Source organism: Trachemys scripta, chromosome 9 (genome assembly GCF_013100865.1).
Source record: "Trachemys scripta elegans isolate TJP31775 chromosome 9, CAS_Tse_1.0, whole genome shotgun sequence".
NCBI lineage: Eukaryota > Metazoa > Chordata > Testudines > Emydidae > Trachemys > Trachemys scripta.
In genome coordinates this window covers 48,047,068-48,061,745 of record NC_048306.1, presented here as the reverse complement: position 1 = coordinate 48,061,745, position 14,678 = coordinate 48,047,068, and the positions used below count along the sequence as shown (strand labels likewise).

At 45.3% G+C, this 14,678-nt stretch overlaps 1 protein-coding gene across 2 annotated transcripts in view; it reads left to right on the top strand.

Annotated features, from left to right (window-relative positions):
• Positions 1-14,678, top strand: part of HDLBP (high density lipoprotein binding protein) — a 91,831-nt gene that overhangs the window by 33,743 nt on the left and 43,410 nt on the right. For both annotated transcript variants that reach the window (XM_034782141.1, XM_034782142.1), the window contains exons 2-9: positions 6,318-6,385; positions 8,070-8,182; positions 9,294-9,448; positions 10,222-10,437; positions 12,218-12,424; positions 12,981-13,196; positions 14,032-14,238; positions 14,525-14,632. In XM_034782141.1, the coding sequence (XP_034638032.1) occupies positions 8,107-8,182; positions 9,294-9,448; positions 10,222-10,437; positions 12,218-12,424; positions 12,981-13,196; positions 14,032-14,238; positions 14,525-14,632 (1,185 nt within the window). In that variant the 5' untranslated portion in view covers positions 6,318-6,385; positions 8,070-8,106. The remainder of the gene's footprint in view (positions 1-6,317; positions 6,386-8,069; positions 8,183-9,293; positions 9,449-10,221; positions 10,438-12,217; positions 12,425-12,980; positions 13,197-14,031; positions 14,239-14,524; positions 14,633-14,678) is intronic.

The following is a 14,678-nucleotide window of genomic DNA, read 5'->3' as shown; positions in this document are numbered from 1 at the left end:
GCATCTTGGATGTATGTATCTATAAACTTGTTTGGTGATTAAGGAGAAATGGATTAAACTTCATTGGAGTTGGGACTAGTACAGTAGCTTTTCAGAGCACTTAAACACTGGTTAGACTAACACACAAATGAAGTTTGTTAATCAACTTATAATTGACCATATTGAAGAGGACAAGGTTATTGTAAGGGGTATTATCTGGTGTTTAACAACTCTTAATCTTTCTGGGTGGCCTGTATAAAACTCAAGCTTTTGTGACTGAAGTAGTTTTGTAGATGCAGTTAACTAGGGAGGGATTTGATAGGTTTACTGGCCCTTTAAGGTTGCACCTCCCCCTCATCTCTTTCCCCTCCCCCTCTCTGAAGCTATGAATGGTCACTGGTACAGGGAGTGCTGAGGTGGCATTTGCGAAAATTACTTTCTGCTCTACACTGACACTGCTTGCTCTGCAGGGCACTCCCAAAGTCTTTCTAAACTTCAGAATGGTTTGGAAGTCAGCCTGCACCCCCTCACATGTGTGCACATGTACAGATTTCAGATAAGAAGTTTTTTTTAATAGGTAATTAGCCTTTCTTCTCGCTTTACTTTAGGCATAGGGCTTTACTTAAGCAAAATGTCCAGTCCTATTTAGAATCTGCTATGAATGCCTTTGTTAGAATATGCTTGCATTATAACAAATTGTCTGAATTACTCTCAATCTGTCTGTGATCGGGATAGATTGCTTTTCATCTGTCAAGTAACAATTTACTAGAAATGTTGGTAAGAGGAAACTACAAAAAAAAGTAAATCTTGTCACTTTGAAGGCAGCCGAAGCTTGAGTCCGTTTAACAGCTTCAGCCTTAACAGAAGTGACATGTAAACCAGTTACCAGTATCCAATCATCCAGGGGTAGTCAACTTTTTTTTTTTTTTTTTTGTCAAGGGTCCAGATTTCTTGGTCAAGGTATGATCCAGGTCCAGACTCCAGAGAAAATAATGATTAGTAAATTTAAAAAATGTCAGGGTCCATTCCAAAGCATCTGGCTGTCCAGATTTGGCCCACCGTCCACCTATTGACTACCTTGTCTTAAACTGACTAAGGTGCAGGCAAGATCAAAGGTGTATTTGAAATGTAAGGTTTCGTGAGAAGAAATTGAAATAATTCCAAAGCTAGATTTGGGGGGGATGAGATCAAGGATACTCTGTCGCATGAAGAACAGACTGAAATTTCCGCCAGATCAGATATTGCTTTTATGAAATGCTGATGGGACAGTATATTCTGTCCCACCTTTAAAATCAAAAAGGGCACAGGCTATATGGGATCTGTGAGGCAGCATAAAACACCTGAAATCAGAGACTGTCTTAAGAGGCTGCCTGACCAAGTGGGGCCAGAGTGATGGCACTCAGAAGCTGAAATTGGGAGGGCAAGGATGAGGGCATGGGGAGAGAAGGTGCACTTCCAAAAATAGAAGGGCAGCTTGCATTCACTAACTAACCTGTCTGGACCGCATAACCGGTCTACCATGTCACTCTGCAAGACCAAACTGTTGTATTTTAATCTCCTCTTGTCAGTATAGCTTGTTTTTAATTAGACTGGTTGGATCTCAGATTGTCTTAGGGGAACTTTCATAGACCATCCTGGAAAGGTGAATTAATTTTCAACCTCAGAAGGAAGAGTGTGGAGCCTACAGTGCTCTGTCGAGGCTATCAGGGTATGTCTACACAGCAATTAAACACCCAAGGCTGGTCCTGATGGCTGATCCTGACAGCCGACTCAGGCTTGTGGGGCTTGGGCTATGGGGCTGTAAAACTGTGGTGTAGATACTTGGGCTGGAGCCTGGGTTTGGGACAGCCTTGCAGGGTCCCAGATCTCGGGCTCCAGCACAAGTCTGGATGTCTGCACCACAGTTTTACAGCCCTGCAGCCTGAGCCTGAGGAGCTGCAAGTATTTAATTGCTCTGTAGACACCCTACGTCAGAAGGATGCAGAACTAGGGACTCCACTCTCCTAGTGGGTGTTGCTGTCAGGGCTGTGGTCTGACAGGTGTACATGAAACAACCATTGACCATGGACAAGAATTGAGTTTTAAGGTGGAAAAGGTGCCCATCATTATAAAATGGGAGTGGCCAGGGAGTAGAAATATGCCATAATGTTCTTAACTAATCAGACTCTAGGCTGGTTATATTTAGGAGTGCATCTAGCTGAAAGCACTTTTTTCAACATGTTTTGTAGAGTACGTGCAATAAATACAGATGAAGTCCCTATTCCGAAGACAGGTAAGCGGGTTCATGAAGGGAATCACACCTTGGGGCAAATGACAGGACACCAGAGCTTTGCAGGGTCGAAGGGAGCTGACCCCAGCCACCCTTTCTGTTTTCTGTGCATTTGATTATACGTGTGATGTAATTTAACTTGATTACCCAAATGAGAAACATTTTAATTAAAAATAGATTAAAATGGCACATGATTTGCTACTGCTGTCCAAAAATGCTGATCCTGTTGAAAATCTAAATTGTGGCTTGCCATGTAGTCTCGTATGTATTTGTTCTTGAATACATACATTTCCCATGTAGAGAAGAGTCTGCCTCTTGTTTATAAATCCTTTTTCAGAACAAAATTTTAATAAAAACTTCTGAGAGTACAGTGTTGATCCCCTTTGCCTAGGAACTGCAGTTCATCCAGTGGGCTTCTGAAATTTCCAGTGGCACAAAGCCATTTAAAACATGAGGACATGGCTTGTTGGGTGAAAAGAAAGTATGGCCATACTTCCCCAAAAAGTGGGGCATCCCTTTGGTTTAATAAGTGGCCCATTATCTGAATGTACTGACTTGATGGCCACTTCAGTTCTGGCCTGGCCATGATCCTCTGAGGACTGCAATGTGGAGACTAACAATGTCCGCTCAGTCTGCTCTACCAATAATAGAGCAGTAATTCACGCTGCTAAACCTCAGGGATTCCTGTTCCTAAATAGATTGCTCTGGCGTTGACTGCAAGGAGAATCACTGCAGTTGGTGTGGACTCAGTGAAACCAGCAGCTGTGCTCCAAAGTCCCTGTCAGATGTTGCACTGTGACCTAATTTAGTGCCCAACACCTTGTCCTTAACCATAATCATTGAGGAGCAGAGCTTGTGCAAAGTAAGCCCACTCCTGGTTAGCAGGAAATTGTGGTGTTCTGGGAAATCTGAATCACTGCCAGACACCAATGCACTGCAGTCTTCAACATGAATGGATTCAGGTTCTAGGCAGTACAGAAATCTGCAACTTCTGTGTAGATCGTGACTGCTTATGGCCAGGATAGTAATATTCCTTCTGTATCCTTACTGCTATTCGCAGGTCATGGTTGGGTGAAGACCTCTTCATCCATACTCGTGTCTATCATGTCAATACCTCCGGCTGAAACTCTGGTCCTTGACACAAATAGGTTGGGAAGGGTGTGACTTAGTTAACACACTTTCTTTGACTGTACCATCATGGCTTAACATCAAGGTTTACAGCCCTAAGCAGGTTATCACACTGACTCTGTCATTAGAATCATAGAATATTAGGGTTGGAAGAGACCTCGGGGGGCCATCTAGTCCAACCTCCTATTCAAAGCAGGACCATCACCAATTAAATCATCCCAGCCAGGGCTTTGTCAAGCCAGGCCTTAAAAACGTCTAAGGATGAAGACTCCTTCTTACCATTAACTAGACTAGAGTTTGTCTCTTAGGTTAGAGTATTAGCCATACATACAAATATATTGGCATATTCCTTCCAGGACATGTTACTGGCAGTGCTCTAATTTAACAGAATAGCTAGCTTCACCTTCCCTCAACCTTTTCCCCGTTTATTCCCTGCTGGCTACAATAACTATAATATAAGTAACTTTAATGTTTGTTCTTCTTTGAATGCTTGTTCATCTCAGTTCCAATCAGGTGTGTGCATGTGTATAGTAGCCGGAAGATTTTTTTCTCCCCTAGCAGCATCCATCGGGTTGGCCTGGGCGCCCCCTGGAGTCACGCCTTCATGGCACCCAATAAAGGATCCTGCTAGCCCGCCACCCACTCCGTTCCTTCTTACCACCAGTGATGGTAGCTGGAACTTCCCCTTGCTCTTGCTTCGGCAAGCGGCTTAGCAGTAATTTCGGTTTTCGCTATTAATTGTTACTTTCCTCTCTCCTCCCACTTATTTGTCACTGGGACATGCCGTGATTCCCGGGCTTCAAGGCCACGACTGCCTAAAAGTGACCCCCACTCCTCCTGTTTATGGTGTCTGGGCGAGGGTCACCAAAAAGATCGCTGCAAGAGCTGTTGGGAATTCCGACCAAGAACTCCTAAACAGAGGAAGAAGTGGCTTAAAAGCCTCCTCATGGAGGCAGCTCTCCGACCTCAGTTGGACCCAGGCGCTGGAGATCCCGCTTCCAGTACATCTTTCTCCCGGTGTTCTACCCTAAGCCGCATTCCAGTAGCAGGGAGCAGACTTCACTCACTGGATGTCCACAGGGCACTCTCCTTCTACATGAAGAGAACGAAGTCATTCAGAAAGTTGATCCAGTTATTCATGGCAGTGGTGGACAGAATGAAAGGTCAGCCGATATTGTCACAACACATCTTGTCATGGATAGCGTCCTGTATTCGTAAGTTCTACAACTTGGCAGGGTTCCTGCACCTCCAATCGCTGCACACTCCACCAGGATGCAGGCTTCATTAACAGCGTTCCTGGCTCATGTTCCCACTCAGGATATCTGCAGAGCAGTGACGTGGTCCTCCATCCATACTTTTGCCACGCACTATGCGATTACCCAGCAGGCCAGAGACTATGCGGCCTTTGGACGAGCAGTGCTCCAGTCAATGGACAACTCTGACCCCGCTTCCTGAACTTGGGCTTATGAGTCACCTAATTGGAATTGACATGAACAAGCACGTGAAGAAAAAACGTTACTTGCCTTCTCGTAACCCTTGTTCTTCGAGATGTGGTGGTCATGTCCATTCCAATACCCACCCTCCTACCCTGCTGTTGGAGTAGCTGGCAAGAAGGAACTGAGGGGGTGGCAGGTCGGCAGGGCCCTTTATTGGGCGCCATGAAGGCATGACTCCAGAGGGCGCCCAGGCCGACCTGACAGATGCTGCTAGGGGAAAAATCTTCCGGCTACTGTACACGTGCGTGCGCACACACCTGATTGGAATGGACATGAACAACACATCTCGAAGAACAACAGTTATGAGAAGGTGAGTAAATGTTCTTTGTAAAACCAAAAACTAAGGGAACCATCATGTGTCTAGGCCTGATCCCAAGTCCAACTGAAGACAGTGGAAAGACTCCCAAAGATCTTCAACAAGTTTTGGATCAGGCCCTTACATTGTGGTGACCTTGCTACTCTTGTCCTTTCCTCCTCCTCTTCCCCTGCCCCCTTTAGTCAATCACCATCACTTATTGTGTCATGTCTCGTTTAGATTGTGACCTCTTAGCAGCAAAAACTGAGTCTTGACTTTTGTGACACTTCTCGCATGCTTTGGGGCAGTCAAAGAAATGATAGAGGTACTGGCTTATTGAGAAGGTGGGGAACGGATTTAGGAGATGAGCATCATTTGTGGAACACTTAGTGAAAGCCTCTTCAAAGCTAAACTGCAATACTTGGAGTAAAAGGTGGCCTTGTGCCTCCAGCTGATGATTAGATGTTAGCTTTTGGGGTTGCTTATATGCTAACTTCAAAATCTCTGAAGTTCTTGGGGAAGCTCTCTTGACAAGGTGGGTATACTTGGCAGGGGGATTTAGAATATGTTTAAAGACGCAAGTTTAGTGTCTAGTGTTTGTTATAACCAGCACCTGTCTGCATGCAGCTATGTCTCTCTCTGTCTTGGGTTCCGAGGAAGAGTCTGCATTGATTCACCCAGGCTTCACTAAGTTACATTCCTGACTTCTGACTGTCAATTTTATTGGCAGTTTTTCAGGTTGTTTCCTCCAACTAGATGGATTGCTGTTGATGCTGTGGTTTTCAATCCTGAAACTTCCAATTCATATCCTACATCTGTTACTAATCTGCTGTATTCCAGCTTTACACTATATAGGCTTTTGTAGGCAGGGTAACCAAACAAAGTTTCCTGTGGGATTTAGCTTTGTGCTGGTGATTCCCTATGGTTGTGGTTAAACAATATGGAGGTGATGCAGCAATCTGTGAATTAGTGTTGGAGTCTCCTTGATGATGGGCAAGTTTGAGATGGCACAGAGGCTTACTTAGTTTGAAACAAAAAATACAGTAAAGGCAACGCTTTTGAAATTCTACAGGATTTGGGGGGTGGGGGAAGTGTCATATTTTCTTTTGTCTTGGAACACAGTTAATAACTTTTTTTTCTTTCTATAAAGCAAAAGCTGGCAGGCTGACAAACAGGCAGCTAACAGGACGGACTTTCTGGCTACTGACCATTTAGCTGGTAAGTTACTGTTTGTATATATCAGACTTTCCTGTTTCTGGGCCACTTGCTCAGCAAAGAGAAATTACCAGTGTTCTGCAGTGACATCTGCCCACAGCTATCTTTTCTCATTATGGACCTTTCTTGCATGATGGACCTGTACTTGAGAGAGCACCTTTCTGCAGTTTTATCCCATCCAGGGTCAATGTATGGTCATTGAATTTAAAAACAACAACAAAAACCCACCTTAATGATAAATGTAGATAGGATGATTAGAGGGTGCTAGTCTACTTGTGTTCCCCTCTTCTGTAGGCATAGGCTGTGGACATCCCACCCTTCTGACCTCTGAGCACTGAGTTTAGAATGTGGAATGTTGGTCTGTGTTAAGGTCAATACGTTCTGTTACTGGATTGAATGGAAAGCTTGAGAGTGGGAGCTGCCATAGACCGCTTTGCTCCTTTAAAGTAACTGTTTTTCAGGGCTGTTTGTCGGGAGAGGGACTTAACTCCAATCTTGCTCATGAAGCAAGTTTCACACAGCTTGTACGAGTGTTGGTCATAGTGATTCTGGCTTGCCAAGCTAGAGGTGAGGTGGAGCTGTAGTTGACCATGAAAGGTGATGAGGACTCGGAGTGCCAAGGATGAATCTGAGAGAGAACCTAGCTAATTGCTTAATCTAGATTTGTTGCTAATGTTTGTTCCGTGATCGTACTCCAAGCATAGAAAGCAGTGGGAAGAGGACAAGAGTCCACATAGTAGAAACTCTAGAGGCAGGGGCTAGGCAAGATACAGAAGCTTCCTCAAAAACAACAAGGAGTCTGGTGGCACCGAAGAAGTGAGGTTTTTACTCATGAAAGCTTATGCCCAAATAGATCTGTTGGTCTTTAAGGTGCCACCAGACTCCTTGTTGTTTTTGTAGATACAGACTAACACGGCTACCCCCTGATGCATGGTTTCAAGTAAGAAGCTTCCTCAGTATCTGTACTGTCCTTTGTGATCACTGCAGAATCAAATCCATTGGTAAATAGGAAAAAATTATTTTATTAATGGAGATATCCTATCTCCTAGAACTGGAAGGGACCTTGAAAGGTCATTGAGTCCAGCCCCCTGCCTTCACTAGCAGGACCAAGTACTGATTTTTCCCCGGATCCCCAGGTGGCCCCCTCAAGGATTGAACTCACAACCCTGAGTTTAGCAGGCCAATGCTCAAACCACTGAGCTATCCCTCCCCCCAGTGGATTTTGCATTTCCCTGCCTTGCAGAAGTGTGGTCGCTAATTAATAGAGCCCTGCAAATCTGCGGATCTTCGCTTTATATCTGTGGATCCTGTTTGCAGATTGGATGTGGATACAGATTTTGTATCCATGCAGGGCTCTACTAATGGTGTGTGTGTGTGTGTGTGTGTGTGTGTGTGTGTGTGTGTGTGTGTGTGATTTACCATCAATTTGTCCCTAGATGACATGTACAAATGAGAAATGGTTTCCCCTTGATACTGACAAGAATCTTAGTCACTGCTTCCTTCCTGGGCATGGTATGGGGGAGGTGTTTTCACTTTTATGGAAGCTCTCAGGTAAACACAGTGGCTCCTTCACTCCAAATTAAGTTTTAAACTAGTCTCTTAAATTCTGCCCATGGGGAAGTCCACCTCTCCCTGTTTTTGGTTATGGTGATGCTGGTGATAAACAGTGCACCCTGCTCTCTCCCAGTGGCATACCCGGATTGTGTGTAGGTGGGAAATCGACAATGAGCTCTGTGGCAGTTTTGACCCAGGAGAGCTTCGCTGAACACCGTAGCGGCCTGGCTCAGCAGCAGGTGAAAGGTAAGATGGTCACAAAGTTCCTATGAAATCCCACTTGATATTCGCTGCACAGATGGGGTCCCTCCTGCTACCTACAAGTGCTTCAGAATTGCATGGTACTTGTGGGCAGCCAAAGAAGAGGTCTCCTTATTCATAGTATGGTTGGGCCATCAGATTATGGTTACCCACCTAGAGTAGAATGGTAGTATTTCATATCTATTTTGCCCAGGTGTAAATAACCTGAGAGAATCAGGCCCTCAGCCTCTATTAGGAATCCTCCTTTTAAGCAGATTGTGACAACAGTGGTAGAATAGGGTGTATCTGGGAGAGCAACACACAGTGATGTGAGAGTACTTGCTCTTTTAGTAGCAGGGTCAGGCGCCGTGGGCTGTTTCTTTCCACACTCTCGCTTTCATGGCCGCAGCTATGTGGGAGAAGCTACTGGTGGACTCTGTCTCCCATCCTTCCAACACAGTGGGCCAACTCTAACTTGAGAAGAGTTGCACCTACTTCACAACAGATCTTAACTTGGTCCAGTGTACTTAGAGCTCTTGCTAGTTCCCTAGTGGATCATACCTGAGCTCCCCCTTGCCCAATATCCAGGATTTTGCTGGACTTTCTCTGTTCTGTTTGCTCCAACCCTCCATCTCCCTCAGTCTCTTCACCTCAGCTTGACTCCACACCTGCCCCTCCTACCTTCCTATCCCTTGCCCTGTCTGCCTCATCCTCTTCACTTTTCTTTGCATATAGCTGATCCCCTTCTTAACTGAACCCATCCTAAATAAATGCATATTGTGGCACTAATGTGCAGTTTGTTGCCATCACTTTGTTCACTCTGCTGGTGTGTTTTGCTCTTTCCCCCCCCCCCCCACCCTGTGTTTGTCATGTCTATTTAGATTGTAATCTCTTTGGGGCAGGGACTTGTCTACTTTCTCTTTGTACAGTACCTGCCACAATGGAGCCCTGTTCTGGGTTGGTCCTTGGGCACTGCCATAATAAACCTAATTATTAATGATCATTCCCAATAGTGCACAACCTGCTTCCCTCAACCCTACTTAAATAGACATCTGCAATGGGCATGAATGGGAGAATTGCTGGCAATTAAAACTTTGTATTGTTTGCCTCACTGCAGTTGCAGCTTTAAACTCTGAAGAGGAAAATGACCCTCCAACTTATAAGGATGCCTTTCCTCCACTCCCTGAGAAAGCAGCATGTTTGGAACCTGCCCAGGAACCGGCTGGTGCCTGGAGCAAAATTCGACCGATCAAGGCTTCTGTCATCACTCAGGTTGGTGGAAGCCAAACTTCTCATCCCCTGCCTCCCCCCTGCAACAGTCTGTCTCCTCCCCATTCCAAAAATAAGGGATGCTCATCTGTATTAAGAACTCATTAGGTAGTATGCTGAGGGAGGGTGGAGAGTGGTTTCCTCGTCTCCAGTGACCCAGGGTACAGGGAGAGGAAGTACTGCAGGTGAAAGTGATATGCCAAGAGGGTTAAACAGAAGGACGCTGCTTGCAGAGATGAGTATGCCCAGCATTGGCATATGTATGAGTATGCCCATTGTGATAGAGAGTTCAGTGGAAGAGGAGTTAGCTAAAAGAGTGTCTTATTCTTGTCCATACACCCTCATTTGATAAATAGTATTGGTAATCCTGCGAATGGACAAAAATATCCTGAGTTCTAATACCTAATACTAAAACTTTGAAAGGATATAAAAGCTCATGCTTCAGGGCTTAAGTTCATCTCTAACTGGGGTCGGGGAGTTAGAATGAGACCTTTCTGGGAACAGACTATCCCACTTCTGCCTGCTGTGGGGTTCTTGCACCTTCCTCTGAAAGCATGTAATGCTGGCATGCAGCAGATCCCTGTGGCATAAATAAAGCAGCTTATTAAAACTGCCAAGAATTGAGGGCTCAGCCTCCTGCATGAGTATCTTAATTTTGTGAAGGGTGAAGATCCAGTGTAGTAACCCAACTCGTAGCCTAAGCAGTAGGGCTTGTCCATATAACTCAACCGCCTGTGTCACACTGAATAATCTGCCCTGTTATATGGGTTAATCAGGTGTTTCATGTACCGCTGGAGGAAAGGAAATACAAGGACATGAACCAGTTTGGAGAAGGAGAGCAGGCCAAGATCTGTCTGGACATCATGCAGAAGACTGGCGCTCACCTGGAGCTCTCTCTCGCAAAGGACCAGGGTCTTTCGATCATGGTCTCTGGCAAGCTGGAAGCAGTCATGAAAGCTCGGAAGGAGATTGTCGCTCGGCTTCAGACACAGGTGAGTGTATCTAACTGTTCTCTTCTACTTGTCTTTGCTCCTCCAACAAGATGCCCTGCTGCTTGGAGGCCTTTGGGCGTGGGTGCTCATAAATTAAAGGGTTGTAATTAGATGACTAATCTAGTTTTGCCTTGCCTCTTTCAAAATGCACAAATGATGAATTGGGATGGAGATCAGGCTTGAAATAGGGTTCAAAGCTAATTACAGGCCATGGTGTAAACTCCTCCCCAGCTAGATCCCTGCAACATCTGCTATACAAACAAGACATTGTACCTGGAGAGACTGCAGACCCCTCACAAGAAGCTGGTATTGCCTGGGAGATGGTTAACTGTTCGTGTGGTATATACATACAGATAAATGAGGGAGGTGAAGGAGAGGAGTTACTAGATAGTAATACAATCAGGGGTTTCTGATGACATAGCTTACAAGTGGGACTTGAGTACCAGAACCCCATAGATGCAATTGTTTTCTCCTCTCACTGCTGCATATTTTTATAATCTGTCTGAGGACAAGAGTATTATCAAGGCTTTCTTTCTATATTTTTTTTTTTTTTACATCTCTCAGCTCACTTAACTTGCCGTTAAGGTTTCTCAAATGCATTTCCAGTAGAGGCAGTTGCCATTGATAACACTAATGTACACACCACAACAGTACCTTTCCACCCACACATCTCACCCAATCCGATTGTAAACAATGATACAGGCTTTAGAATGGGGCACATCTGGGAGTGCTGTAGGAGAGCACTTTTTGCTCAAATACAGCACATTTGGGGATATTGGGCTAAGGTTTCCTATCGCACTTGCCCAGAATCTTTTTCCACCCCCTTCCTCATCCCTGTATCTCTTGTTTTAAACTCCCCCCCCCCCCCCCCCCCCCCCCCCCAAAAAAAGTAGCAGGCAGTAGAGTTGAAGCCCAAGTTGTGTCTATAGGCTACACCACTAAAGATTTTTGTTTGCCTTGACTTTTTCTCGTGTGTGTGTGTTTGTGTGTGTGTGTGTGTAACTTCTTAAAGTCTCTATATACATGAACTGGCATCAAGAGATCCCATAGGATCATAAGCCACCAAGATAGCAAAAAGGTTAAAACTGAAGTGATGGGATATACAAGAAAAGGAAATATTCCCAAGCACATACCTAACCCTTAATGGCAGATTCAGAGAGTAGGTTCTGGAAAAGTAGCCTCTACAGTCCTGGGATGACTCCAGGAACAGTGCCTTTTGCTAGTAGAGCACATGTTCAAATGTACCACTTCAGTAGTGACCAAAGGTTACCATCTAATAGCTGTCTGCTCTCTGTGAAATAAGTGGTCTTGATTGAGTCCCTAGTGAACAAGTGCCCACATGCTAAGGTCGCGGCAACCTTAGCAGCTGAGGCCAAAAGTCTGAATCAACACACATCCTCAAGGCAGGCTCTCTAAACTGTAGCTGCAGTACAAAGTTGCTTGTGCTGCTCCTGCCCATGGTGTATCTAGGGGACCTTGCCATCAGTGACTAGGGGACTTCAGTCTCCAGAGCTTCCTTCTCATATCTCTTACAAGATCTAAATTAACTCAAAATACTGCTATTTGGGTGAGGAAAGCAATTAATTTTTCATTTTTGTTGGTAATACAGGCTCCATAGAAGGAAATAATCAGTATCTTATTCCTGAGACAGAACATAACCCCTGGCTAAGGGGACTTGTCTTGTTCTGTAACGCCATCCTGAGAGGCAGCTAACTTGGGTCTTCTGTTTCTGACCATGACAGATGAGTACTCATTCCAGTGTTTGGTTCCTGTGTTGCAGGCTTCAGCGACAGTTGCCATTCCCAAGGAGCATCATCGCTTTGTCATTGGCAAGAACGGCGAGAAGCTGCAGGACCTGGAGCTCAAAACTGCAACCAAAATCCAGATCCCCCGCCCGGATGACCCCAGCAACCAGATCAAGATCACCGGCACCAAGGAAGGGATAGAGAAGGCCCGACACGAGATCCTGCTGATCTCCGCTGAGCAGGTATCTGAGTGGCACCATCTTCCCTGGCTCCTGGGAACAGGGTAGATGCATGCTGTCGCACAAGATGGTGCAGCCTCATTGTACAAAAGGACCATAGTTCAGTGGAGAGACAGTGTTGTGTTTAGTGGTCTAAGTGCAGCTCTAGGAGTCAGGAGCCCTGGGCTCAAGCCCTGCGTGCCACTGGCTCTGTTCCTCCACCTTTCCGTTTCTACAAAGAGGGATAGGAAGTATTACCCTTTTAAAATGTTATGAGATCCTTGGGGTGAAAAAGGCTATAGGTGCCAGGTGAAAGGAGGAGGGGTTTCATGGATGGGAATGTTGTCATGATATAGGTAGTAAGGCTCTTTACAGGAGCTGAAGATTTAAGGGATGAATTTTAAAAGGATTATGAACACAAGGGATACGTGTATCCAGGGGTATAGGGCACTCTTGTAGAGAAGTAAGAAGTCCATACTTGAGAACTCTGCTCTCCAGAGTGGGGACTTTCCAGCACACTTTACCTAGAACATACCCATGGAGCTCTGTGAATAATCTGTCTTGTTTTGCCTTTGTGAAGGATAAGCGTGCAGTGGAGAGACTGGATGTGGATAAAGTGTACCACCCCTTCATTGCTGGCCCTTTCAACAAGCTGGTGAGTGAGATCATGCAGGAAACAGGGACACGCATCAACATTCCACCACCCAGCGTCAACAAGACAGAGATAGTCTTCACAGGTGAAAAGGAGCAGCTGGCCCAAGCTGTAGCTCGTATTAAGAAGATCTATGAGGAGAAGGTATGGGTGCTCTAGAGAGAATCTCTCGCATTCATAACTGCCTCTTCCTCCCTATGTTATGTTACCCACCATATACTCCTCTTGTTGACCCCTTTTTGTTACCCTTCCCATAAGTTTTATGTCTGTTGGATCTGGTCAGCCGTGTTGACCATCTGCTGTTGGAGAAAAGTGGGTCTTGTGGTGTGGTGAGGTATTGAATGTTCAGCTTCTAACATTTCTTATGTGGTCAGCCTGCCACAAGGAATTGCATCTGATTTAAATTTTAAAAAAACAAAACCCAAAACTGAGGGAAAGAGGAATTTCAGGACAAATGGGGCTTGGAGACTAGCTAGCTTGTTATGATAGCTGCAGAGTACATGTCTCTCCTGTTAACTTTCCATTAGCTGCTATTGATATTCCAGCTATGAATCGCAGGACTGCTCCCCCATGGCGGAGTCTGAATACTTTACCTTTGCTGAAATCCCTATCATATAACTCATGTACTTATTGCAGTCTGGGTATCAGCTTGAGAACACAATTGGGAATCAAGGTAGGCACGATATACATGTGTGCATGCACATATGGCTGTCCTTGCCCCAGGGAGTTTACAATCTAATAGCAGATGGCGTGCTTTACTTGAAAATCCTTATAAGCACCAAATTTGATCATAGATCCCAGCAAGAGCCCAATTTAAAAAAAAAAAAAAGGTCCTGGATTACCCTACAACTGGTTGATTTTTTTTCTTCCTTATCCTGCTCCTTACAGTAAAACGCTTTGCCCAGAATCTGGTGGTTTTTCCCCCCTTTTCTTTCCCTGCCACTTGTGATTGATGCCCTCACACCTCTTCCCCACACAGAAAAAAAAGACTACGACCATTGCAGTGGAGGTGAAAAAGTCCCAGCACAAATATGTCATCGGCCCTAAGGGGAATTCCCTGCAGGAGATCTTGGAGAAAACTGGAGTCTCAGTCGAGATCCCACCCACTGACAGCAGCTCTGAGACGGTGATACTGCGTGGCGAGCCTGAAAAACTTGGGCAGGCATTGACTGAAGTCTATGCCAAGGTAATGCATAAATAGTACATGTCAGCTTAAGTTGCCAAGCCATGTCTTTTAGATCGGGGGGGGGGCCCCCCATAAGCAACTTTCTGAACTACTCTGGTTAAAAGGCATAGATTTGAATGGATCCCCAAGCATCTGGAGGCCATGAGCATCTCCATTGTGCTCTTGTATATGGATAGCTAACTTGAGAACTCTGTACTAACAAGGCTGGTGCTGAGATGCAAGCTGCAATAGCCCTTGTATGGTGGGTATGTTGTGATGAGCCTTCATAGTCTTTCCTCTCCCCTAGGCTAACAGCTTCACCGTCTCCTCAGTCTCTGCCCCCTCTTGGCTTCACCGTTTCATCATTGGAAAGAAGGGACAAAATCTGGCCAAAATCACTCAGCAGATGCCAAAGGTATAGACAGTTCATGGCAGCCTCACCCACTTCACTCAACTCCTCT